At 38.1% G+C, this 25,483-nt stretch overlaps 1 protein-coding gene across 4 annotated transcripts in view; it reads left to right on the forward strand.

Moving 5' to 3' along the window:
- Window positions 1–25,483, forward strand: part of COL5A2 (collagen type V alpha 2 chain) — a 165,662-nt gene that overhangs the window by 100,016 nt on the left and 40,163 nt on the right. For all 4 annotated transcript variants that reach the window (XM_048952594.1, XM_048952595.1, XM_048952593.1 and 1 more), the window contains 9 exons: window positions 12,951–13,175; window positions 14,747–14,760; window positions 16,755–16,787; window positions 17,577–17,609; window positions 18,251–18,304; window positions 21,823–21,933; window positions 23,204–23,281; window positions 24,457–24,501; window positions 25,009–25,062. In XM_048952594.1, coding sequence (XP_048808551.1) covers window positions 12,992–13,175; window positions 14,747–14,760; window positions 16,755–16,787; window positions 17,577–17,609; window positions 18,251–18,304; window positions 21,823–21,933; window positions 23,204–23,281; window positions 24,457–24,501; window positions 25,009–25,062 — 606 coding nt within the window. In that variant the 5' untranslated portion in view covers window positions 12,951–12,991. The remainder of the gene's footprint in view (window positions 1–12,950; window positions 13,176–14,746; window positions 14,761–16,754; window positions 16,788–17,576; window positions 17,610–18,250; window positions 18,305–21,822; window positions 21,934–23,203; window positions 23,282–24,456; window positions 24,502–25,008; window positions 25,063–25,483) is intronic.

Here is a 25,483-nt window from a genome sequence, read left to right on the forward strand (position 1 = left end):
GCAGCGAAGAACTCTAGCAAGGAGATGTGAACTGCTAACTCAGCAATACTCTTTTAGATCACTATTTTCTTTTAAGCAGAAATAAAGTTATACTTGAAAACAGTTAGAAAGCTGGTCTTGAGTATGGGATGCTCATCGATTATTTGGGTGGCCTGAGGGGCAGCATGTGTGCATGACTGTCCTGACTGTCATGAGATACAGGGCTCGGTTTCGCTGGCATGTATGACACAGAGTCCAGCCCAGTGATTTATTGTTGATGTGTTTGCACAGGTCTTGCGGTCTGTGTGTGATATGTCCTCTACTGCAGTAATGAAAAACTGTTGGAAGTGGCTGCATGAGACTATAAGAGCACAGATCACAGGTGGAGAAAGAACTGGTGAAGGCACTGGCAACAAATAAGTTTAGCAATAGGACACTGTGTTCTGGAAATTATCACAGACTTCTACTGTATATTGTGGATGGATGCCAGCTATTTCTAATCCTCTGGGAACTTTCTTAGAACATATTTGGAGATATAAAACATACATTTGGAGATGCTGTTGATCACTGTAATGTTCTGAAGGAGGTAAAAGATTAGAGTTTGCTCTAAAGCTGTGCAAATATAACATTCCTAATCGATTAACTGAATTTCAGTAATGGGTAGAACAAAACATTGGTTTGCTTGCAGACATTTGAGCTTATTTTATATAGAATAGGGAGCATTGACTCGAGCAACATCACCTCTTAAGGCACTTGAACATATAAACAGGAATCAGGATAATGATCTCAGTTCTGTCCTCTCAATCATCATTCATATTGGACTTCACTGTTGTTACCAGAAGCATGTCCCCACATATCTAGTACCTCACTGAACTGGATTTCTATTTCTAAACTGATAGGAAAACACGTCAAATGGTTGTCTATTCCTAACCAGTGAGTAGTAATACCTCTTGCTTAGGGAGTTGCTGATGCTCTGAAAACTTCATGGAGCATTTCTCAAATTGCAAATTTTAATGTTAAGTTATACTGTTAGTGCAACATTCCAAATGATGTAAGGTGCTGAAGAAAAGGAAAGATAGATTATTTTCTTAGAGAAGGACAGCAGAGATACAGAGGATAAAACTAGGATTTGGAGGAAAAGGGTGAAGTGGAAGAGCTTTGCGGTTCAGAATATTATATTGCTTAAGAACATAAAAGACTTGAAATTGAGATGCTCTTTGAGGAAGATTTTGAAAGGCTCAGGTGTGCTTCTGATAAGCTGGATTTCAGCAAAACATTATTTGAAATTCTTCTGAGTTAAATGATGCAAAAAGATGTCAGTATTTGTAGAACTTGACTGTTTGAAATGAAGTTCTTATTAGTTGGATGCTGCATTCATGGGCCTTTAAAAGCTCGTATCAAAGAAACAACGATAGAAAAAAATAGAAAAGATATGAAAAATGACAAAGTAGTTTTGAAAGAAAGAACCAAGGGAAATAGCAGATGAAGTTCAAAGCAAATAGTAGCTGGAGGTGATGGCTGGTTTGTTTTAAAGTATGGAACTCTATTTGAATTTCAATTCATTCAAACTCTTTCTACCATGGAACGTTTGTCTGACAAAAGTTCATAATGCTTCATCCCTGAAGCATGGAAGATATCCAGTGAGCAAGAGCAGGAGAGCTTGCAGAAAAGCCTTTCATTTCCTTTGTCCCAGAAACCCTAATCCTGCAGGGTAGTGAAGTAAAGCCTGGTATGTATCTGTTAAAAGAATTTTTATTAACATTATGCATCTAAATGGCAGGATTTCTTTGTTTTCTGACTTGTGTTTTTAACATGCAGCGTCATTCTTCACGCTCATCACTCTTTTATTGATTTCAGAGTGTGTATGGACTAACACTTGAGGCAGCAGCAGAACTAAGTTAAACAATTTCAATTTGGAAATTGAATTTTCAAAAATAGAATGCAGTAATAGGAAGTCTTCACATATGCAGAGGTCTCTAATTCTGCTTTCACGCTGGATTTTTTTTTAACAATGCCTACCTGTACATCTAAAGAGCGTTATCATTTCCCACATTTGCACAAAGACAAAAGAAGAAACTAAATTTTCCCACTTAAACTTAGAGAAGTTCTGTAACACTTGGAAAATGGATCAGGGGTTTTTCTCTGACCTAACTTTATGTTCCTCCAGTTGGAATTAAGTTTCATTAGTCTATACATGAGACTCTACTTGAAGACATCTTTGGAGTTGTGATATACAAAGAGCAGCTTGTGCCAGAGAGGAAACTGCTTATAAATATTCACATTCCCTATCCATTCAGATGAATTGAAGCAACCGTGGGAGGCCTCAATATCAGTAATAATGACAAAGATAGAATCAGGTCGGTGAGAGCACTTTCTCTCAACTTAGCTCAAATATCTGTTTTTATAATGCTTTCTTGGTATAAAGTCCTGAATGAAATACTTGAAATAAACTATTCTGAAAATAAATACGGTTTGCAGTGGATGTATCTATTAAAATTACCTTCTTTATTGTTTTAGTATTTCAGTGCTTTCCAATAACAACAAAAAAAAATGTAGATGTTACAGTCAGAAAGATTAGCATGACAGAAAGGCGATACAGGAGTGGAATGGCAAAAGGGACAAACAGGAAAGGAATGCTCACCCATCCATAAGAATCTAGGCTCTTGGAAACAAATTTCACAAGGGAGGAATCTCCAACCAGAGATCCTTCTCTGGTGGCAGTCAGCCCTTAAATGGGTCTAAGAGAGGTGCAGCCAGGCTCCACCCCTTCTGGTAACACAGGTGAATTGCCTTCACCTGTGCTCCCAGGGCTGTCTCTGTCCTTTCCCCAGGTGATCAATCAGTGGTTCAAGCCCTGACTCGAGCTCCCATACAGTAGAAAACTTCCTGTCTGGTCCTTAACGTCCAGCTCTGATATTCAGTCTCAAAGATTTTCTCATATCTAACCTTTATTGAAATTAGTTGAGTTCTACTTGCTTCTTACGGACACTTCTTTGTAGACAGTAAAGGAAAGAAATTGATTATTGCTCCTATGTCTCTAATAAATTGAATTTCTGCAGAAGTAAAAAATTTCTTCTTGGACTCAATGCACCAAAATCACTGTCTCCTTTCTCACACACTTGTGCAAGTGACTTTAAATTACATGTGAAACTAAGTTACTCCTTTATAACCTTCATCCTTGATGGTGCACTGAGAATAGCTAGGATATCCTGAGGGCTGCCAAAGCCTGCTCCGTGTTATCTTGGAAACCAGAAGCTGCTGACTGATCTGTCTGGTGTATAGTAAAGGTAGTGGTAGCAGAAAAGAAACAGAGGTTTTGTTGCTGAAATTTTTGTAGACTTTCTTGCTCTTTTCTAATTTCAGAGGCACAGAGTTTCAGAAAATGAATAGCTTTGCTGTATAAACAACATGTTATGAGTATGGCCTTCCAGTGCTACCTTCCTACTCCACCCAAACACTGGGTGGTTTGCTCTTCAGTTTGAAATGCTGAGCCTGTTGAAATGCAAGGATTTTTAATTATGGAATTGAGTTTTCTTACTAATTACAAATCTTTATTTTTAGCTAAGAAAGAGGGTGATATTAGTCAGCAGAGGATGCATTTAGGGACTGTGTGAACCCACTTTGCAAACCACGGTGTATAAGAGGTTTGTGGAAAAGGCAGTGTGATGATAGGTTTCTATGGAACTTTGATGTGTATAGCTTCAAAGAATGAGGATGTTTGGGCAGTAGCATGTTTCTCTTAGATGAAATAAGATGACATCCATACCCATTTTGCCTGACTTCAAAAGGGATAAATCCTACAGCATAAGAAAGGCAAACCCATTCCTTCACAAAGCAAAATATTACTTTGTCAGTTCAACTTTCAGTATGATTGCCTATGTGAAGCTAGAACAGTGGAAAAAAACTTGCTAGAATTCAGTAGTTGGAAACACAAGTGAGATTGGCTTGCGGTTAAGCAGCTGCTTCATGAATTTTCCTGTTGCTGTTCATTCGGTACAATCTGATTGCCTTTGGCAATGTGATAATTCACGTGGAGAACAAAGGGAAAGCAGCATAATCCATCCTGTACATAACCAGGTCTTTTGTGAACAGATTTTACTATATTTGCCCCCTATCTTTTTCTTCTCTGTTTGCCATCAGTTTTTGTGGGGGCTCATGCTGTGGTGTATGGGACTCACATAGGCTACCTCCACTGTTAATGTCAGAACAGATGGTAACTTACTTTCCTGCTTGACCAGAGTGGTTAAACCATTTAGACTGTGTACAGTATTTTTTTCTTTAAAACATGCTTTGCAGAAGAGGCATGATTATTTTTGAGTGAAGTTGTAAGCTATATCATTTTCATTACACGTTTTAGAACACTGAAGGGGTGAGTAGTGTTATGTAGGCGAAGGATTTCTAAGAAGTAAAGCATGATTTAGGCAAGAAAAGATGAGGGTGGTTTTTTCTTTAAAGTTAATGTGCAGTAATAATAATAGTATAACAATAGTCATGAACAGAGGAGCTATTGAGACCTTTCAGATGAAATGAAGGATCCTCTTTGTTTCAGTTGTCGGAGAGCAGTACAACATATTCTTTAATATGTACATCAAGTAGAGTTATTCTGGAATGCATGAACTAAGAAACTGATTCTTTGCTAAGAGCAGCCGGAAAAGCATAGTCTTATAGATGCAGAGCTTATTGCTCAGATTTCAAAATGTGTTTTCTAATCATTTGACAAAAAATGAAAATACAAGGCAGCATGAGATGCCTATACAATCTTGATGGTTTCAGAAGTGGTTGTTCAGGACTGACGCAGTCTGGTGTTACTCCACATGCCTTGTCACTTAGGCAATTGCTTTTTGTCTGGCTGGACAGCCAGGATGGCTGCTTGTGAGTTATGTTTACTGCAGGAATCCAAGTATTCTCTGAGTGGAAACTGTCTTAATGATACCAGCTCAGGAGGCAGCTGAGAGAATTTTCTTCACAGCCAAAATACATTGTTTTACTGAAGTACAGCAGTTCTAAAGAATGGACTTTGGAAAGACCAAAATGTAGCATTCGCAGGTTCCAGAGTAGTGTGCCAAAATAGACAGTAGAAAAATACTACATTTTCATTGAAAAGTTTTCTTATTTTAGGCTTGGGTTTAAATACATTAGACATGGCCCTTACGTCCTGATAAAGTTTGCTTCAGTTGGTGGCAGGAGCAGGTTTGGCCAGGTTTCCCACGATTGGAGCACGGTTGCTTCCAGAATGAAGCTAAAGCATTCAGTCTTGCAGTTTTGACTCTGTTGTACTTTCAAAGACAATGCCCATATTGCCAAATTTGTGAATATTCAGCAGTGCTGAGCCCTGGCCCTGCTCTGCTTCCACAGACTGAAACTATTTCAGCATATTTTCTTTGTAAGTGCTTGATCAAAAGACTCTGCTGTTTCTGTGGGACCAGCCTATCCTCATGCAAATGAAAGCGGCTCCACTTAAAAATGTCATACCAGAGTCAAGAATGTATTCAAACACTTAGCTTAGAAAACCAAATGCTCTCTGGTGCCTCAATCCTCTTTTGAAATAATAAAATGTAGCAACTTGATGTGGTAAGCACACTTTTAGGTTTGATCTGCCTGAGGTAGGAAGTGAGACGACTGGGACAGAGCTGAACTGGCTTTGGGGTGATGACCTTGAATGATGAAGTTTAAGCAGCATGGATGACAGCAGAGACCAGACACCCTGTTTTTTCAGCTGAATTGCTCCAGCTGCTGAAACCAGCTACAGCGTTTTCTCAGCCATGCCCTGAAATGCCTGCCCGTTACTATCTGTGCATGACCTTAGACACTTTGAAGTTATTTTTTACTCCACTGTGTGCTTGATGTTTGACTGGTGTATTCTGAGACTGTTTATATGAGCACTGCTGGCAGATCAGGCTCTTCAACCTCCCTCTTCACGCTGTTCTCCTACAGGCTCCAGAGAACGTAATCAGTCATTCTATCCCTGAACCAAAGTAAAAACAGAGAAAAAAAACCCTGCCCTTATTTACAGAATGACTTTAGTGAGTTAGTTAAACCAACTGTTTCCAAAGCACGAGGATCCGAGGCTGTGGAGTAACCAATAGAAAATGACCAACCTGAAACGTCTTTACAGTTCATTGCCCTGTCCATAGCATAAGAAGGGAGTGTTTAGAAGGGTCGAGTCTTGTTCATTAATTAAGTCAGTAACAATGAAGTCAATATGCAGAAACATCATCAGATGCTCATTGTGAATTGAACAGTATAATAAGCAGTGGATAACACTGTAGGACCAGCAAGAAAAATCCTTTTTAGTGGAAAAGCTCCCAGTATATTCTGCCTTTATATCCAGCATGCATTGGACCTTGTAATAAAAACATTGTTCTTGACTGTTGTTTTGGAAATGAACTTTTTTCCATGAAAGATGAGCGAAAATCAACTTCTCACTGAGGGAGGCATAAATGTAAGAACTTGAGTTAGTAGAAATATAGACTAACACAGCAAGTGTGGCATAGTGTTGCTTCTAAACAGTTAACAAAATGAGGAGAGTCAGATGCTTGCAATGTCAAGTTAAAATTCATTCAGAGGAGTCTAACCATATCCAAAGCATGGCTTTCCGTTTTCAGTTATCACTGTTCAGCTAAATCTGGAATCACAGTGCTGAGCTGGAAAGCAGAATTATTTGTTTTGGCACAATTTTCTGGAACAGACAAAAACAGTTGCCAGATCACACTTGGAGCCCGTTTGAAGGTTACCCCTTCACCTGAGTCTACATACGGTGCTTTTTTGTTGGTTTTTGCCTCCAGACTGTTGTTTAGACCATGCAGGCTGGGTTTTCTCAGCTGACAAACTTCAGTGAGTGAACTCACTCCCTTTAGTGCCACTTTGAAGCAGCTAGTTAGCTGCAAAGTGCATATCTTCAATGGAGCTCCAGTTAAATGCTGTATCCATTTCAGCAGTGAAGTACCTGCTTGGGAGCCTACTTGTGTCTTGATACTTAGCAGCATTTATTCACACTTAATGCTATGGTAGTGGACTCTGCAGCAAGAACAGCGGAGTCTCTGTAATTTTCCATTCCTAGAGTACGTGTTTTAAAATTACCTCCACTAGTTAATAAAAGTCCCAGAGCTTAGTCTTATTCTGAAACAAGGCACGAGGGCTTTGTCTCCTTGCCTAGGTGGTTGACTGACCAATCACACTGAAAGCTTGCTGGGAACTAAGACCACTGAACTACTTTTAATGTGTAGAATGCTTTTACAAATATTTATTTTGTGCAAATTATCCTGTGAAGTTCTTAGGAAAAGACTCATAGAACGAATTGAAAAGGCATGCCCAGTTTTCCTAAGAAATACTTCTGATGAAGCCTGGTTTCCTAGGTTTTATTTCAAACTGTGAGCATTCTCAAAAGTATAATGAAAGGAATTTATTATTATCCATTTCTTTTAGAAGGGGACCTCAGTCGTGCTCTAACTTGGGCCCACCTTCTCTTCCCAATTGTGCGTTCACAAAACTTGTGGGAGTGCAGTATTTCAATGACCCTGTCTCTCACAGAGTCTCTGTCAAACATGGTGTAAATCAGCCTCTGGAATCAGATATGTGTTGGGACACACAAGCCTAATTTGCCTAGGAAAACTTGGGGAAAAATGCAGAATGAAATATTCATTTGGACCTTCAGATAGCGTAAAACAATTCAAAGCTTTGATAAAGTCGTTTTAGACCAATAAATGACTTTGCTAGATGTTTTTTAGGCTTTTCTATAACAAATAAATTCTTTATGCTGAATTTGTGTCGTTTCTAACCTTGGCTGCCCAGGGGGACATAAACTGAATCTCAAGCCATCGAGAGAGCATTCATGTTGTGTAATACTTAGCGACTTAACAGTGTGGTAAAGGCCTTGTTAGTGATGAGCATTTCCAAGAGAAAGCTGTTATTTGCATTTAAGTGCATCCTTGCACTGTGGCTATTATCTCTAGTTCACTGAGGTGCATGATGCATCCTGAATGGAATTGGCTGAACACAAATTTGATTTGATGGTGCCAATTGAGTCTTTCAAATAAAGTGAATTCTGAATCAATTCACTTTTTTATTGCTAAAGGATTCTAGGTTTATCCTTATGTCTGTAACCATAAATTATATTTTCTGTAAACTGTTAATCTTGAAGAAGAATCTTTCCTGTGAATGAAGGCAAAATAAGTTTTATATTCATCAGCGCTCCTGAAAAGTGTCTGATTTTTCAAAATAATTGATATTTGCGCTACAGTTTGTGTGATAATTTAGATAATGCTGTTTATTACTGCTTGGGAAAAATGTTTTCAAAAGATAAAATCTCTACATATAGTGCAATTCCTACAGCAGTAAATGAGTTTTTTTTCCTATTGATTTAATGAGAACTGGACCAAGTTCTACGTTAATGTTGCAACAGTCTGGCAATCAAGTATTATTAACATCCAGCTCCTCTTGTGCATCTCTTGGCAGTCTGTACACATACCCAATAGTACATCTGCAGAATGGTTGTTAGCACGTATTGCCTTTCACTTCAATTTTCTTCTGCACCTCTGCCTGTCATTCAGTAGAATTTCATTTTTGTAATTCATAACTTGAAACTCAGCTTTTCTTATTCTTCAGCTTTCTTCCGGAGTTTGACTTTTTCTTTTTTTCTTTTTTCTTTTTTTTTCTTTTTAATTTAAACACTGTGTGTATTTTACTGTAAGCTTATATTTCTATATACTGTTCACAAACTGGAATCAGGATGAATATATGAGAAACTACTTGGGGAAGTTGTTTTATCTCCTGGCCTTTTCCTTAAATAATCCTCCCTTTTTTATTCCACACTTTTATGTTAAGCAACATAAAAAAAAAAAAAAAAATGAACTTCAAGACGTTCATCTTGGCAAATGAAAGAATACAACTGACAGACTATGTTTAGAAAACCAGTCATCACCTGCTCTAGTTTCATTAAACTACATTCTCTACTACTTGTAGGTCTATTAGACTTCAGGCTCCTTTAATTTTTGATTACTTGAAATAGTAGAAGTGTAATGAAATGGAGCTGCTTTGCTGCTGAATCCTTTCCCTTGCCATTTCATAAATCAGCCAAAGTTGTTAATGTCTGTGGAAAAGCTGTACATATGCAAGCTCTGCTCAGGCTTTTTTTCCCTCTGCTTATGGCATTCAGAGATGTATCTCCTGGCTTCTCTTCTAATTTGAAATATTAACTTGTTTTATAAACATGGACAGGTAACTCAAGAGCACTGTGTGAGGCTTTGGGGGCTTTTCTGCAAGGAAAATTAGTATCTTTGGAAGACACTTTTAGAAAGCTGCTAAAAGTTGTTCTCTTCATCTTTCAACCCTTCTTGAGTAATTGTTGATCAAGAAACTTTTTTTTCTTTTTCCCCTTCATTTTCTCATTTCTAGATGTGATTTTTCCTTTCGTCCATCCAGTTTCCATGCTGAGGCCTTACTTTCCTTGTTCACATGCAAGACTTGAACCAGAAATCAATGAAAGCAGGCAACGAAAATAACTTTGAATACTAAACCAAGACACATTATCTCCCACTTTATTGTCTCTTATTTCCATTTCTTCCCTCTGCTTCTGCCCTGGGAAAAGCAGCCTGGTATCCATGTTCTGCTAACAGACCATGTGTGCAGAAAGCATGTGTGTCAGTAAGCAGTTTGGATCTCTGGTATAGCTTGCACAATGGCTCATGCCTGGTAGGTAGTTTAAGGTAGGTTAGTCCTGCCCGTGGCTTGTTGAAGGAGGGAACTGTTTTAGAGATCAGCATAAAAGGAAAAGAAGCGTAGCATAAAGTGCCAAAAGCAGGGTGTGGCTTGTCCACTTTTGCTGGATGCGAACTCATTTTGGATTTACTGATGGTGAATGATGGGCTTTGACAGCCATCTAGTGGCTGCGGTGTTTGTTTCCAGTAATTAGCGCAATTTGTGTTGTGGCAGAACTGATGCCGTTAGTGTGCCACGTTAACGGTTCCTGCCTCTGTAGTCATTAAGCACTTTGTGTTCAGAACTGCTGAGGTAGAAAGAATATGTGAAGAAAACAGAGCCTTGGTGTCTGTAATTTAAAAACAAAACAAAAACTTGTTGATTTCCGTAACAAGAAAGAAACAGAGTAGTAAATTTTCCTCTGCTGCCTTCCCTGGTCTGGGTTTGGATGGATGACTTGCCTATGGTTCAGGTCTGCTAGTGAAGTGGCAAAGCGTGAATGAGTTGCAATTGTAGTTTTCACATTCCTGTTAGTATGGCATTGTCACAGCATAAAGGAAAGCTAGAATCAGCTAACACATTTTAACCTTAAAGACATGCTTACTTTTCCTTTAAAGTTACCAGCATATATGCAATCTGGCAGTAAATCAGACCTCTCAATATATTTCCAGAAGTCAGGATGTGTTCCTTTTGCCTCCCTTTGTACATCTCTCTGAGCCACTTAGCAGGACTCCATCAGAAGCAGTCCCCTTCTGGCTCAGCTCCGATTTGCCAAGGCAGTTGTTGCTATGTGGCTTATTTGAAGTTATGACAGAATGCTGACTTTGGGCTCAGTAACTGAGAAATTTCATTTATGCAAACTGCTGCTCTTGAACAGCACAGCGAGTTCTCCTGGTGCTGCATTAAGGAAGACGGAGACCATATGCCAGACATCTGGGGGAAAAAGGCTAAGTATGTCAGACAGTGTGTTATGTCATGCACACAAGGGAGAAGTGAGAAGAGTGCTTTCCAGAACGCATTCTGCAGTTTGGAAAATGATTCTCACAGTGTCATAAATGGACTGTACAGCACACTTGGTTGATGTCTTTACTTCACAGTGAAAACATTTCCTCCTGAGCTTCTGCAGCACCCCTTTGAGCAATTTGGTCAGTTTATGTGATGAGCTGATCACGGTCAGGAGATGACCTGGTATAAATTTTGATTTCAGTTTTTGTTAGAAAGCTGCAGGAGCTGATGATGGCAGGCAACAGTTAATGATACATCTGCTCCATTTCTCTGGGCTTTTGACATTGATGGAGTAACTGGACTTGAGCTAAGGCATGAAGCCAAAATCCCAAATCTGTTCCTATTTATTACTTTGTGATTTTCTGTTTACATCTGGTTCAAATTACAGCAGAAAGGCATAGAACAGCGAAGCTGACTGTGTGCTTAGTGCTGTTAATTTTCACACAAATAGTAAGTTTTCTTAACAAATCATAATCCTTGACTACTGGGATGCACCTAATGCACGTATTTATAATTGCCTCTATTCCCTATTTTGTATCTATTAGAAATTAGAACTGCTTAGGAAGCTTTGCTAAGCAATTTAAACCCAGTTGTTGCAGTTTTGAAGACATTTTTATTAGAAGGGTTTCCATGGCCAGATGGAGCTCCCACACAGGGTGTGACTACGCCTCATTGCAGTATCTCAGTGTCAAGACAGTCCTTCAGAGCACAGGAGCCTGCGTGGGAGCCCTGCTGTCCCTGTGGCTGAGAGGGAATCCGTGGCACTGGGGTTTTGAGTTGCAAGTTTGTGACCTCCTGCCTAGGGGCAGTCTGGGGACTGTTCATTCTGTTTGCTGGAGCCTGTGTTCCTTCAGAGGATGAAATATTTGTTAGGCCAAAGTAATTATAAAAGTCTTTTCTGCTGCTGGGGCATTCTTTAAAAAAATTGGACTACTGAGGAAAAGTGTATTTTGCTTTTTGGGGGAAATACTGATACTTACCTTGGTATATATAAAAAAAGGTGCCCATGAAGATATACAGAAATACTTGGACTAATAGTGTACGCAATAAGAAGGAAACAAAGGCATGGACTTCACTTTGGGTAGGACGATATATGAGAGGGTACTTACTCAACCCAGTCAAATAGGGAAAGTTTTGAAAATTTTAAGTTCCCTTGGGACATTAAACACACACACACACACACAGGAGAAAAAAAAAAAAAAAGAGAGAATTTAACCCCAAGAAGTTATTCTGTCTTGGTGACCAGTATATTAGTTTGAGAGGAGAGAGTAAAATCTGCACTGAATAGATTTCTAAATGAGGTCAACGAGAAAGAATTAAAGATGGGTATTAAAACAAGAAAGTTAACTTGTTATACAGGAAATCGATTAGGTTCAAAAAGGTGTGCAACTTCAGTAATATGAGATGAGCGTTGTTCCAATGTGAGAATATGTACATAAGCATGACATGCATACAGTCAGTAGCTGTTGCTCCTATAGAAATGGCCATGTGGGACATTCTTTCACATATAGTTATTTAAGATTTATTTGATGTGTAGTTAACATATGTCAATGAATTATGCATGTGCTGGTGTGATCGTGTGTTGGAAGACAGTGAGCTGGATTATAAGAACTGAACAAACCCAGTGGTTTGAGGAGCCTCTCTTCATTGAGCTGCAGCTGCTGCTGTGCGTACCCTTGCAATGCACACTTTGGTTGCCACTGGACAGTGACTGACTGTCTTGTTCAGAAGGCTTCATCCTCCATGCTGGTATTCCCTTATTCAAGATCCTAACAAATAAGGTTTCTTCCTTTTCAACAAACCTGCTATCTTATCTTTTCCACAAATACTTTAAGTCTGGCGGTGTAAAGTATCTGCAGCAGGGTATAGGTAGCACATAAAGGTTCTTCTCCTCAGAAAATGCCCTGTTGCCCTGTGCACAGGAGTTTCTAAGAGCTGGCATGTGGCAGGAGATCTTCATTGAGCAGAAAGGCATCCAGCAACTCAAAGCAGCATTCATTTGAGATCACGTGATGGATTTGTGTGCTCCCTGATGGCTCTATTTTACTTCCTTGTGATTGAGAAATAACATGATAAAATAAAGTAGATGTTTAAGTTGACTGGTATTTAGAACTTCATAATGCTGACTTTGAGCTGTACTGATGGACTGTGTTTTCTTCGTGCATGTGGTGCTACTATTGATCTCTAAACGTGTTCTTTGCTCATCCAGACTTACTCCTCCTTTGATTTCACAGTTGGAAAATGCTTTGTATGTTCTCTCTCCTTACCAGGAGAAGATGTTGAAGAGATTGCCTGCACTCAGAATGGCCAGATGTACCTGAACAGGGATATTTGGAAGCCCTCACCGTGCCAGATTTGTGTCTGTGACAATGGAGCTATTCTTTGTGATGAAATCCAATGTCAAGATGTGTTGGAGTGTGAGAACCCACAGGTGCCCCCAGGAGAGTGCTGTCCTGTGTGTCCCCATACCGCACGTGATTTTGACCCTACCATTGGTAAGCTTGCTTTAATTCACTTTTTGAAAGGTGAGCCAGTCAGGCTGGCCTTGAGAGTGAAATTTGCTCGGCTGCTGTGGCTCAAATTGGAACAGGGAGACTGTTGAAACATAGCTCAGCTTGAAGTCAATATGCAGAAAGATTGCTGGTGAGGCTCAAGTTCTCTAAAATCAACCCAAAGAAGTAGGAAACTATGGATACTGACATTTCTAATAGTATTTCCTTGATGAGTATTTAAATCTGAGGACAGTAAATACCGAGAAGCTAGTTTCTGACTTGATTTGCAGCTGAACTGACTCGAAAAGTTTCCCTTGACTGTGAATCTGATAAAGCCCAAAGGCCTTAGAACTAAGAGGCTGATCTGAATTCTATCCTGATGTTTTGAGATTGGTTTTTTATTCTTTTGGTGGTTCTTCTGGAACTGAAAGATCGGTATGCTAAGGCATACAATAAAATAAACACATACTTTGATAAAGTACTTAATTTCAAGCGTCTCCAGTAGCCGAAAAAATTTATATGAACAGTCAAATGTAAGTGCTATTAAAATGCTTCCCCAAAATAAAATGATGGACAGATAATTCTCTTGTGAGACATTAAAAAAAAAAAAAAAAAAAAAAATCTAACAACAAACCAGTATGAAGTATTCATACTGTTTGTGTACCTTCTGTGATATACCTTAAAGGTGATATCTGTTCCAGTTCATTTTTACTTCCAGAAGAGACTTGGATGGAGGAAATTCCTCTAAATACTTCCCTAAGAGAAAATCTCTTATCTTGCAATAAATATTCATTAATAGAGTACATTTTTGAACTATTCTATATATAATAATTAAAGCAGTTTTTTACAGGAGACATGATTAATTTTGATTAACTTAGTACAGGATGAAGTAATAGTGAGTGTGTAGTATGGACACATGAGCAGTGAAACAAGATATATCAAGCATCAGTAAACAGATGGAGCCTCCTGCTGTGTTTTGAGAGGCATTAGGCCAAGGCCAACAGGTACACCCAGAAGATAGAAGAACAGTATAGAAACGTTGCAGAATTCCTTACTGTAATTCAAGACATTAATAAAATATTTATCAGAAGGATTTTCTTGGACATGAGTGTAGCTATATAGCTCTAACTCGGGCATACATAATATTGCAAAAATTTAACAAAAGAAAAAGTGTGGAAGATCTTCCTGTCAGTTCTGTCTTTTGAAAAATATGATGTTGTATGTTATGGATTCATCAATCTTGCTTGTATTCAAGTAAGCAATAAAACTTTCTTTAACTGCCTGCTCTTTAGCCAGTGCTAAAAGTTTCTAAGAGCTCCCCAGAGCATGTTCTAAAGTGCTTTTTCTTATTCTGTGCAATGCTGAAAAAGGCTGAGTACCAGGAGGTGTCTGAGGAGGATTCCTCAGACTTGAACAAGAGAGCATGTGTATACCTGGGACCTTCTCCAGCTCTTTGTACATCCAGAATCTGGTGTGACTTTAGCTGTAACACCTTCACTCAGCTCTTTCTGTTTCAGTCTCTTGAAGTAAAAACGTTAATTTATTCTCTTTTCTTCTTTTGTCCTTTTCATTAGGTAGAGGAAGAAAGGTAAGATTTCTTTCTTTATTTTTTGATATATTACAACTGATAATAAGTCTCCTGCATCTCCTCAGATCACTTCACAAAAATTAGATATCAACTCTTGTACAAAACGTTTATTTTTTCCTCTTCTTTTTTTCCTCAGTGGCTAGGGAGTTTGCAATAGAAAACATCATGGAATACAGGCAGAAAATCCTGTTAGTATAGAGAGTCCCTGCTGTCTACATCAGAGAAATCCCAGTTTAAGTAACTTGGTTGTCTCATCTCTAGAAGTGCTACGCAGTGAGTGAGGGGACCACTAAGTTATTAGAAGTCACAGTTTTAAAACTTTTAGCTTGGTTTTGATGAGACTACCTACTGCCCTGTGTAGGTAGCATAATGCCTCTTTAATTATTCCTACTGTATTTGTTAAAACACTGAGCAGGAGACCTGTCTTGTATTGTGGTGCAAAGCGTTACTGCATCTTGTGTAGGCTTCCCTGCGTTGACTTCAAATTATACATAATTCAAGTGACAGTAGCAGGGTCACTTGCACTGCTGCGTGTAGGCAAGCAGCCCCTGAGGTAATTTGCATGGCTGGTACACTGGCTTTGCATCTTGGCCTGCTTGTTGCTGCACCTATTTACAGGAGCCTATATGCTACCTGCTTCTGGTAGGTGAAGATACCCCAGAACTGTCATGCCTTACAACTGCTATCCTGGCCACTAATTTGATCAGCTCTATCATAAAATTATACTTATAATTCAAGGTTTAAAAACTATTCTAGACCAGTTTTTGATCTAGCTTGTATTTTTAATACAAACTTCGGTTTTCTTAGGTTTGCAGTTCTTTCATTGTGTTGTATACTTGGCCATGAATAAATAGATGTTTGTATAAAACCTCTAGATGATAGCACAGATGTCATAAAGGCACTCTTCAGACATGTCTAAAGGTATGAAACACCACTCAAAACTTTTTTTTGGCACCCTTTGTGCTTTCATTACAGTCTTTACTCAGGGTGCCCAAGATAGCTTGCACAACATTGTGGATGTGTTCGAGCCAGTGCTAAGTAGAACACTGGCAACCATTACTGTCTGCTCTGACAGATGGTTCTGCAGTTGTGGGCTCTTCCCAAGAGCAGGACAAGGATGCTGGGTGAAGGACCAGAGCAATGTAATCCTGCTCAGGGCCACAATTCTGTGGGCAGCACAGTGCACAGTGTGTATTAAACAGGCAGGGGATCTAATTCTGCAGGAGAACTGTAATGAGTTACAATAAATAAACTTCTAAGATGGCGAGCAGCTACAAGAAATAATTGAAGTGAATTTTAGGTTATCCAGGCTGTGGACTCATTAAAACCAAGTAACTCCCTACACAGAGTAAATAAATGGAAATAAATGGGTTATTATAAGCTTGCTAGCTGATAAAGGAGTCCCTCTTTTTTTTTCTTAATGAAATGGTTACCACCAGTAGGTCTAAACCCATTTATTTTATTTAACGTGTAATAGCTGTGAACACACTCTGCACAAGAAAAAGTAAATTGGCAAATGCAGTTCCCTTCATTTTGTGGCCATGTGATGTTGCTTTGTGTTCTATCTCTACACTGCGGATATACATGTAGGTTTTTTACGCCTGCCATGTTAGGAATTCTAGTTAAGATCTTGAATAAATAGCATCTGAATTCTGTGGTGGGTTCTGCTTTTTGAAGGAGTCAAATCATCACAAAGCAGAGTGAGAACATGTTTCTTTTCACTACTGAAAAAATCATGGCAACGTTTCAGTCCGTCCCTTTTTTTTCGGACCGCGTTTTGTGGAGTTGGTTTATAACCTTCATTTAATCAGTCTCTGTACTCGTTAAAAATTGTACAGATTACCTTTTGCAGGGACTTCAATTTAGTCTCGGGTGTATCTTTAGAAAAGTCTCTGTGTATTTCACAATCACAGGGACAGAATTGGCAAAATTGGTACTATTAGTTGTACTTTAATTTGTTTTCTACCATTTTTTTTAATTTCTATTTTTAACAGGGGCAAAAAGGAGAACCTGGAATAGTTCCACCTGTAAGTCCATTTTTCTTCATTTATTAGAGCTCCATTGAAGTGTACATTTCAGTACTTCAAGCAGAATAGTAGCTGTTAAAGAAATGCAACAAGAGCATATATGCTGATATTGAAAGGAATTGAATGAGTTACATATATGAAATTGCAAAAGCTTGTTAATTCCATTTTGGTGAAAACAAATCTTAGAGTTTATTCTGTCAGTCTTGTATGTTTTACTTCAGTTCCGTTTAGGTATAGTCTAAACTATATCAATATATATCAATATTAGTGTTTGGAAAATGCATTAAAAATAGAGAACTGGTGCTAAAAATTCTCCCTTTCCACCTCTACCATTATGCTTTTTGAGAATGATAGAACCATTTAGATTGGGAAAGTCCTGTAAGATCATCGGATGTCTCTCATTAAACCATGTCCCTAAGTGCCACGTACACGTCTGTTAAATACCTCCAAGGATGATGAAAGCCACTTCCCAGTCTGTTGGATGGTAACAAATTAAAGGACTACATAAACTATCTCATTGTCATTTATTTATTTGTTTTATTTATTTTTGCAAAAATAACAATGGTGCTTCCAAAGACTTTATTCATGTAGCTTGTAGAAATTCTGCAAAAAGGAAAAAAGAGAGGATGTAACAAATAATTTATTTTCAAAAAGCCTTAGAACTTGCCTGGTATCTTAATTCTCTATAATACTATTTATTTTTCAAGAAATAATTTTCTGTAACAATTTGTGGTGACAAATACAGGCATAGTATCATGTGCTAACTTTTATTTATATTACTTTCTTCAGGTTTCAGGAATACGAGGCCGCCCAGGTCCTGCAGTGAGTATTTTCTTATCTTCTCTTCACTGATAGCATTTACAATTTTCTGCCATTTCTCCTTTGTGTTGTGAGAATGATATAAAGGAGGAATCTTCCACACATGTGATGGGGTATTGTTTGCAAAGTTGCTGGATTTGGAGAGGTAACAAGATTATGGAAATTTGCACTAGGTCAGCCCATGACCTAAGCAATAGATGTGTGCTTTGTAGCACACACTTGTCTGTGGACATTTGAACATGGTTGTTGCTGAGGAATGCTTTTCTAGCAGGAGAAGATGGAGATCCAGTCTGCTCTCCAGCTGTGAATAAGCAGAGAACAGTTGTGGACTGTTGTTGAAGAGTGTCTCAAACTTGGATATTTCTTTGGGATCTTCCAGCATTCAGAAAATCTGTGCTGGATTAAGCTGTGGAGCACATGAGATATGAAACTATTTTGTAGATCTCTGCATCCTGTTTGTACTCCCTTCAGGCAATATGCAATCGAGAAGAGGTGCTCAGGTCATAACTGTTTTATTTATGATCACATGGGGAAAAAAAATTGCTAATTGTTTTTCACGTAGGCATGGCATTCCATATTAACAGAGCTTTTATAGATCATTACCTAGTTTAAAAGGCATTTAATATTTCTAAACTTTCTTTTAGGGTCCTCCTGGTTCACAAGGACCACGAGGAGAACGAGGACCTAAGGGAAGACCTGTAAGTTATTAAAAAGTATTAGAAATTAATTATTGCACTAACCTCAAAATATTAGATTGCTTTAAACTTTCTCTGTGTCTTTTAGAGTTATCAGAACTTTCCTCATATCTTCCAAGAATTAGCTAACAAACAGAAAAATGTTTATGTCTCACTATCTCTATGTTTTGAGAAGAATAATTGAGACTAAGTGGTATTCTCACTGCTGGCTACTGATTACTGCTGTGAGTTAGCAGCAGTGTGGATTGTGAGGATTGGAGTGTTTCAGAACAGACAAAGCTCAGGAAATTAGCAGGAGTTAATATGTGACTACATATGTTGGTATGCTGGTGAATAATATAATCGAGATTGCTCAGTGGAAATAAAGACTTCATAAGGGAATTTCAGTGTCTGCATGTGGAGAACCACAGAAAGGCCAGACGGGAGCGCTGAAAATACCAAAGACAACATGTTCCTGTTGAAAAAGCTGGGACAAAATGCAGAAGCTGTTTTTAGCAGGTTTTATTGAGTTGTGCCATTTTAATTTCCATGTGGATATTTTCCTATTCCTCTGGAGAGAGCAAGCCAGTAGTTAACGTATTTTGCTTGAATGACAGAGCTGAGTTTTAGGCATAGGCCTGAGACTGACTCCTTTCTGCTGTTCCTCTGGTGAATGCCTGTTGTCTATAGGTGGTAATGACACTGCTTCTAAGATGGGGAATGACTGTATTGCCTCTTGAGATAGATGCCAAGCCACTGCTGCTCTCTAGATCAGGCAACATTAAGACCTTTGTCTGGTGAATGGCTGTCACAATGCATAAAGGAATTCTTGAAGTAGTTGTGAAATTCTGTGGTGTGTGGAGGAATCTTGAATGCGTTTGCAGAGATGTCTGACGTCTTCTCAGTGTGCAGTTTTATCAGCGAGACACTACATTTCTGATCCTGTGCTGTATATGTCTTTACAAAGTCATGGCTAGAAACACTTAAAGTATCAAAAGATTGTGTTATTAAAAAAAAAAAAGTTCTGAGTTCCTTTGTATTGTTAACAGTGCTTTAAAGAGAAATGAAGGGATTAGGAAACACTTCTTTGAGAATGTTATGTCAAAGGTTTTGTTGAGATCTTATGTCAGACTGCACATGGCAGTGCTTTGGGTCTGTAGTGACTGCTAGTGCAGGATTTTTGGTTTACACTTCTGGAAAATAGAAAGTTAGCTTACACCTCCTGTTTGCAACATGAAAAACTCTCAATAAACGTTGTTTATTATTTGTTTAAAAGTGGTAATGGAACAGATAGGCTTTTGCTCTATAAAATTAACTGCAAACCCACTAAAGCACATTTCCAAGCCTTTTGTTTGTTTGAATTTATATTTTTTTAAGATCTTTTAAGTGGATTCCTACTGACTAGTGAGTAGTAGAAACTCAACCTTGCCATGGGTCTGTGTGTTTTACATAAGCAAGGAACTTGGATATAAAGTGAATTCAGAACTATTAGCATAGTATTTGCTTCCAATTATTTGTCTGTGTAGTAGTGAGAAACGTAAAGGCAGCAGTATGTTTGGATTTATAAAATGCATCTGGGAATGGGAAGTTTTAGAGTGTGATACAGTTTACAAATGAACTTATGAGGACAGAAAATATGCTTGAGCATGCTCAGAGTATCAGCATGTTTTGTTTCAGTATTTTTACCCTAGATAGTAATTGCAGTAGAAATACAATAGTTTTGAAGTGTTCTGCTGTAAGCTGCATTTTCTATTACAGGCAAAACCTGTAATAGTATTTCCTCACCAACAGCAGTGGGCTGGAATTAATAAATTGTCATTATTCTAATACATATTTAAAGGATGCCACCTTGTGGCCTCTGCTAGATTTTTAAAGTATTTGGTAATCCTCTCTGACTCTAGCTGAGCTGCTAGAAGTAAAGGTTTCTATGTGTATATATGAAATATATACTATCAATTAATTTTAATTAATATTTTTTTGAAGTGCAAGAAGATCTGGTTGTATACCAGTGGTTAGTTACCAGCTATAAATACAGAAATGCTTTTCAAGGACTTCTGAGCTTGTGGGGTGGTTGTACTGTTGCTCTTGAAGCATGCTTAGTGACCAAAAATATGGTTTCTTTCCTAAGCAGGAGCTAAAAAAATAGCCATTTTACTACGTCACATCTTGTTAAGGTATCTTGGTTTGGGTATTTGTAGTCATTTTATAGAAGCTTGCTGAATCCCTTCAGGCAAATCCTCAGAATTTTCCTCCTTCAGACGTTACGGTCTTGTAGGTTTGGCAGTGTATTCTTCTTTTTCAGCAGAAATACTAGATAGTAAAGTTTTTTGATAGAACCTTCTGTTTCTATCCCATGTGCAAGAATCTGCACCATCTTTCTCAGAATACCAGCTATTCACAAATCACATGTGGCAAGTTTATGTGTGTGTGCATGTATATCTGATAAGAAAAAATTTCCACTGATTACTTGGCATATAGGAATTTAGACCATGAAGATACAGTGAGAATTGTGAGAAAAGAATGGTTTATTCAACAGAAGTTTCCAGGAATCTTAATGTCGATGCCATTCCAACATAACTCTTTCCCAAGAGAATGCATTATCTTTATTGTATAAATCATACTGGTCAGACCCTATGTTTCCCTGGAACGTGTTGCCGACTGCAAGGAAACACAGTCCTCATCTCCTGGAAATACAAGAAAGCTGTCTAACTATGATTGTGTTTATAAAGATGAGTCATAGAGCCAGGTTTCCAAGGATCCTTAAAGTAGAAGAGCTCATTATATAGTATAGACTTTTTTCCTCCCTGTTTTCCAGCCTTTTTCTTTTAATGAAGAAAGCGGCAGCAATAAGCACTTTGAAGTCTGTGTTTAGGATTGAAGAATATCTTCTGCCCCTACTATTATTTATGTTATTGCACTGATGTTTTTATTAGTTGCTTTTTAAATTAATTTTGGTTCTGGTACAAGATAAGATCATGCTCAGGAATCAAAAGTGGATGATAAAAATGGGAGCAGTGGGACTAACCTCTCTATTCTGCAAGCTGTGGTTTGAGATAGCATCAACACCAAGCGACTTGCTCTGTATTTTTGGCAGTGCAACTGTGTTGGGGATTCAGCAACAGTATGAGCTAACCATTCATGATGTCAGAAGGCTGCAGAAATCAATGGAATTTCCTGAGTTTTTATGTATGTGTACTAGTCTGAGCTATCTATATTTTGGAAATAAACTCTTGATATTCTGTACAGTGCACAAAGCCAAATAGTTTTTCAAGAATAGCATACTCTTAATATGGAATGATGGGAAGCCTGAATTTCCAGAATAGATTTGGAGAGAAATTACTGCAATTTACTTGTGTGCTGGATTGATAACTCAGGTTAACCAGCGCTTCTCATCTAAAGGTTAAGAACAGGTGTTGATGGATGTTGTTTATTTGAAGATCTTACTTTACTAATTTGGATTTATCAGAGATGAGAGTTTGTTGTGTACAAGGATTTTCCTGGATACCTTTGTATCCTCTTAGCATTTTTTATCTTCCCACTAGGGTCCTCGTGGTCCCCAAGGGATTGATGGAGAGCCCGGTATCCCTGGCCAGCCTGGTGACCCTGGTCCTCCTGGTCATCCTACCCACGCAGGACCAGACGGACTAAGCAGGGTGAGTTGTTGGTGGAATGTGAAGTGATTGTTGGTTCAGATCCACATCCTACACAGTAACTTCTATTTACTTCAACAAATGCAGAATGCTGTTCTAACTATTCCTGTCTCCTAGTCAGGAGGGACAATGGCAAGCAGGAAAGCAAGTTCTGCAAAAAACTGAGATAATTTAAATGTGAAAATACTCTGAAAGGGCGCTTTTATAATGGATTTTAACGTGCAGAAAAGACAAGGTTCCCAAATCTAAAGCCCTTTACAGGGTCCTATTAATTCCACCTGGCTTAAATGTAAAGGGTCAAATCAATAGTAGAGGGAAACTGGAATACCAAATTAGTAGTACAGCAAAGAAAAAATAGTATAGGTTATAAATAAGGAAATAATCAATATGAGTAATTAAAATGTCATTCAGTCTACTTCTTGCTGACGTTGTTCAGACCAACACTTCAATGATTAATCAGGAACTATCTGTGGAAAACAATGCTAACCAGCACTACATGTGGACAAAATATTCTGCAAGAGTTACTTTTTTCCTAAATTTTGTGGAACGATGACTGACAGTGACATAGATATCTGAATTTCTGAGGGAAATTGAATTACATGTTTGTTGCTGTGTGAAAGGTACCTGCTTTGTTTCTCACTCTATTGTTCCTGCCTTATTACTGAAAATAGTCGTTATTCGGCAATAAGAAGGAATATCATTTAGGCCGACAGCCTCCAAATTCAGGAAGCTTTTCTTGGCTTAAACACCATTCTGAATGGGCCTGAATCTGGCAGATTCAGTAAATCTCTTCAGCGTGGAGGAATCCGTTAGAGCCACAAAATGCAGCCTAATGTAGCTGATTTTATGATTGCATGTTTCCGTTTGCCTTCAGATATTTCTGAACTTGAGGCACAGCAAGTGAAAACAAAGCAGTCTTAGAAGAAATGAAGAAATGTTGTAGGTGAAGTTCAAGTATGATTTAAACTTGAGGATGGTGAAAGAAATGTAATTACTTCAATTAGAAGCTTTTCTCTTTTTAGGTCATTTTCCCTTTTAATTAAGGTGGGTGTAGAGTCAGAATAGGAAGCAGATAATGTGATGCATTTGACTGGTCTTTGATGCCTTGAAGCATTCAGATATATGAAAAGAACCTTTATTTTACCAATTAGAACAAGAATTTACTCGTAGTGCTGTAAAGCCTATTGAAGTAGTGAAGAGATAGTTGCATAGAATTTTGCCTTGTGAATAAACATGATTGGCAACTAAAATCACCCATCTTATTTTTTTTCAGCCATTTGCAGCTCAGATGGCAGGACTGGATGAAAAATCTGGACTTGGTAGTCAGATGGGGCTGATGCCTGGTGCAGTGGTAAGACCAAATTAGCCTTGTATTGTAGAATAGTTCTGAAATAGAGTGCATGTACAAAAAATAAAGTAAAATTCATCCTCTTCAAATTCCTGTGCCTTTAGAAATTAAATATACAGAATTTTCCAGTGCAGCTTTTAATGGTATCTGAAGACAGTGAAAAGATGTTAAAGTGGAAGCTTTTTGTTCCTTACTCTGTCCTGCTTTTTATCTTCCTTTTTCCTTCTGAAATGCAACAGCTATTAGGGTATATTAAAAAAGCAATGCATGATTTTCTCATTTATTGAGTCAGTACAGAGGAACTGGAGAGTGTCAGGTGTAGTGCAAAGCTGAATAAACAAATGTGCAGCTTTGGAGGTTTCTTTTTCATGTTGTGCCATTGAAGATAATTATTTTTGGTAGCAATTTAAAAGAGTATTTCTGAAACCAGCCATGAGCTGATTGTTTTAAGACAGGCGTTCTTTTTCAACAGTGAGTCCAGTTTTCTCTCACTGTTTAGGTATGTTCTTCATTTTTAGAGCAATGGGAATGTACTGGTAACATGGCATTTTCTTTAATCTTCTGTGAAATCCATTACTTTTTTGTCTTGGTAGAAATAAAAAAAATGACTTTCAGAAAAGATTACGTTATATTGCAGGTTCTAAAAATACCATGGAACTTTTGAAGGGCAAATCTACATTTTCTGTAACAAACAGCAATCATTTGGAGCCTCCTCCTGTATTTTGTATGATTCATGAAAATGCATCCTTTCCTTACCACTCCTGCTCATAGCCAAGAGCAGTGCAAATTTATTTTATCATTGTTTGCATTAGTAAATTAATCTAATTAATCAAATTGAATTAAAGGGGAAGACTGTTTTCCCCCTAGATGAAATTGTAGCCTTGGATTTTTCTAGTAAAATTATGCACTCATACAGGCTGTTCTTACTGATGTCAGACTGTGACATCTGAAGCTCGTGTTTTCAGTGGCTAATGAGTTATGCTGCTGTGGCTTTTGAGTTTGATTAGTTTCATTTGATGTGCTTTATTTGGATTTCATAACATGCAAGCCTTTCAGAGAGTTTGTCCATACAAATGTTAACTAGACGGTTGTTATCAGGCGATTTTGCTGTCTCTGAAGGGTGATTGTTGCTTAGGGAAACATGGTCTTCAGTCTGTAACGTTTTATTATTTTGATAGGGTCCAGTGGGTCCAAGAGGTCCACAAGGCCTCCAAGGAAAACAAGTAAGTGTTTCATCTTATGCGTTTTAAGACAGTTGGCCAAAGAAGATGACAGAGCATGTAGTAACTTTATGTAGAAGAGAACTCAACTCTGAGACTGTCTTAAGTATGGCTGAATGCGTCCTCATCTAGAAGTGAACCTAAATGTACTGCTTTCAAGTTCTGCTTCAGATCTACTCTATAGACTGTACCATTTATCAGATCTCTAACAAGGTTTTGACCCAACGCATCTTTTAATGAGGATGGGCAAATGATGCTGCTTCAATTGTGATTTTGACATTAGCGTGATGTTAATGTCTTATGGGACTTCTATATGGCTCAGGGCTTCTCTAAAGAGGAATCCTTCCAGAGAAATCTTAGCATCTGCCTTTCACTCATCTGTGCTTTTTTCTGAATTAGAATCCAGACTGTCCCATAATCTGTTGTTTTCCTTATCCTGATTTTTAATTTATATCCTTATATGTTTGCTTTATAGAATGCGTAATTATACTCATCTCTCCTCAATTATAGGGTGGTGCTGGCCCCACAGGCCCTCCTGGTGAACCTGGAGATCCAGGACCTATGGTAAGACCAGTTAAATTCAAGCACTTCTACCATAAAATTGCAAACAGTTTATTACACCTCCTTTAGAGATCTTTCTTCCATGCTGTCTCAACCAAAGCTAAGTAATGAATACTTAAGTAAAGAGTTGTGGTGTTTGAAGTATGCCTTCAGGGATCAGTGAACTTGAATTATTTTGTATCTGAGTGATATTATAAACAGTCTTTTTTACTTTGCCACCACAGACCTGAGGATGGCTAACCACAAGTAACACCATAGCTGGTAGGGTAGCCCATAAAGGAAGATGAAAATATTCATTTTTTTGAAGCACTGTAATGATTCAAAAGTATAAGTGAGAGACAGACTGGGAACAGTAACTGATTTTTAATTTCCTTTCTCCTGAAGAATCCATCTTGCATTTTTGTACTATACATGTATACATTTT

This window comes from Lagopus muta, chromosome 8 (assembly GCF_023343835.1).
Source record: "Lagopus muta isolate bLagMut1 chromosome 8, bLagMut1 primary, whole genome shotgun sequence".
NCBI classification, from domain to species: domain Eukaryota; kingdom Metazoa; phylum Chordata; class Aves; order Galliformes; family Phasianidae; genus Lagopus; species Lagopus muta.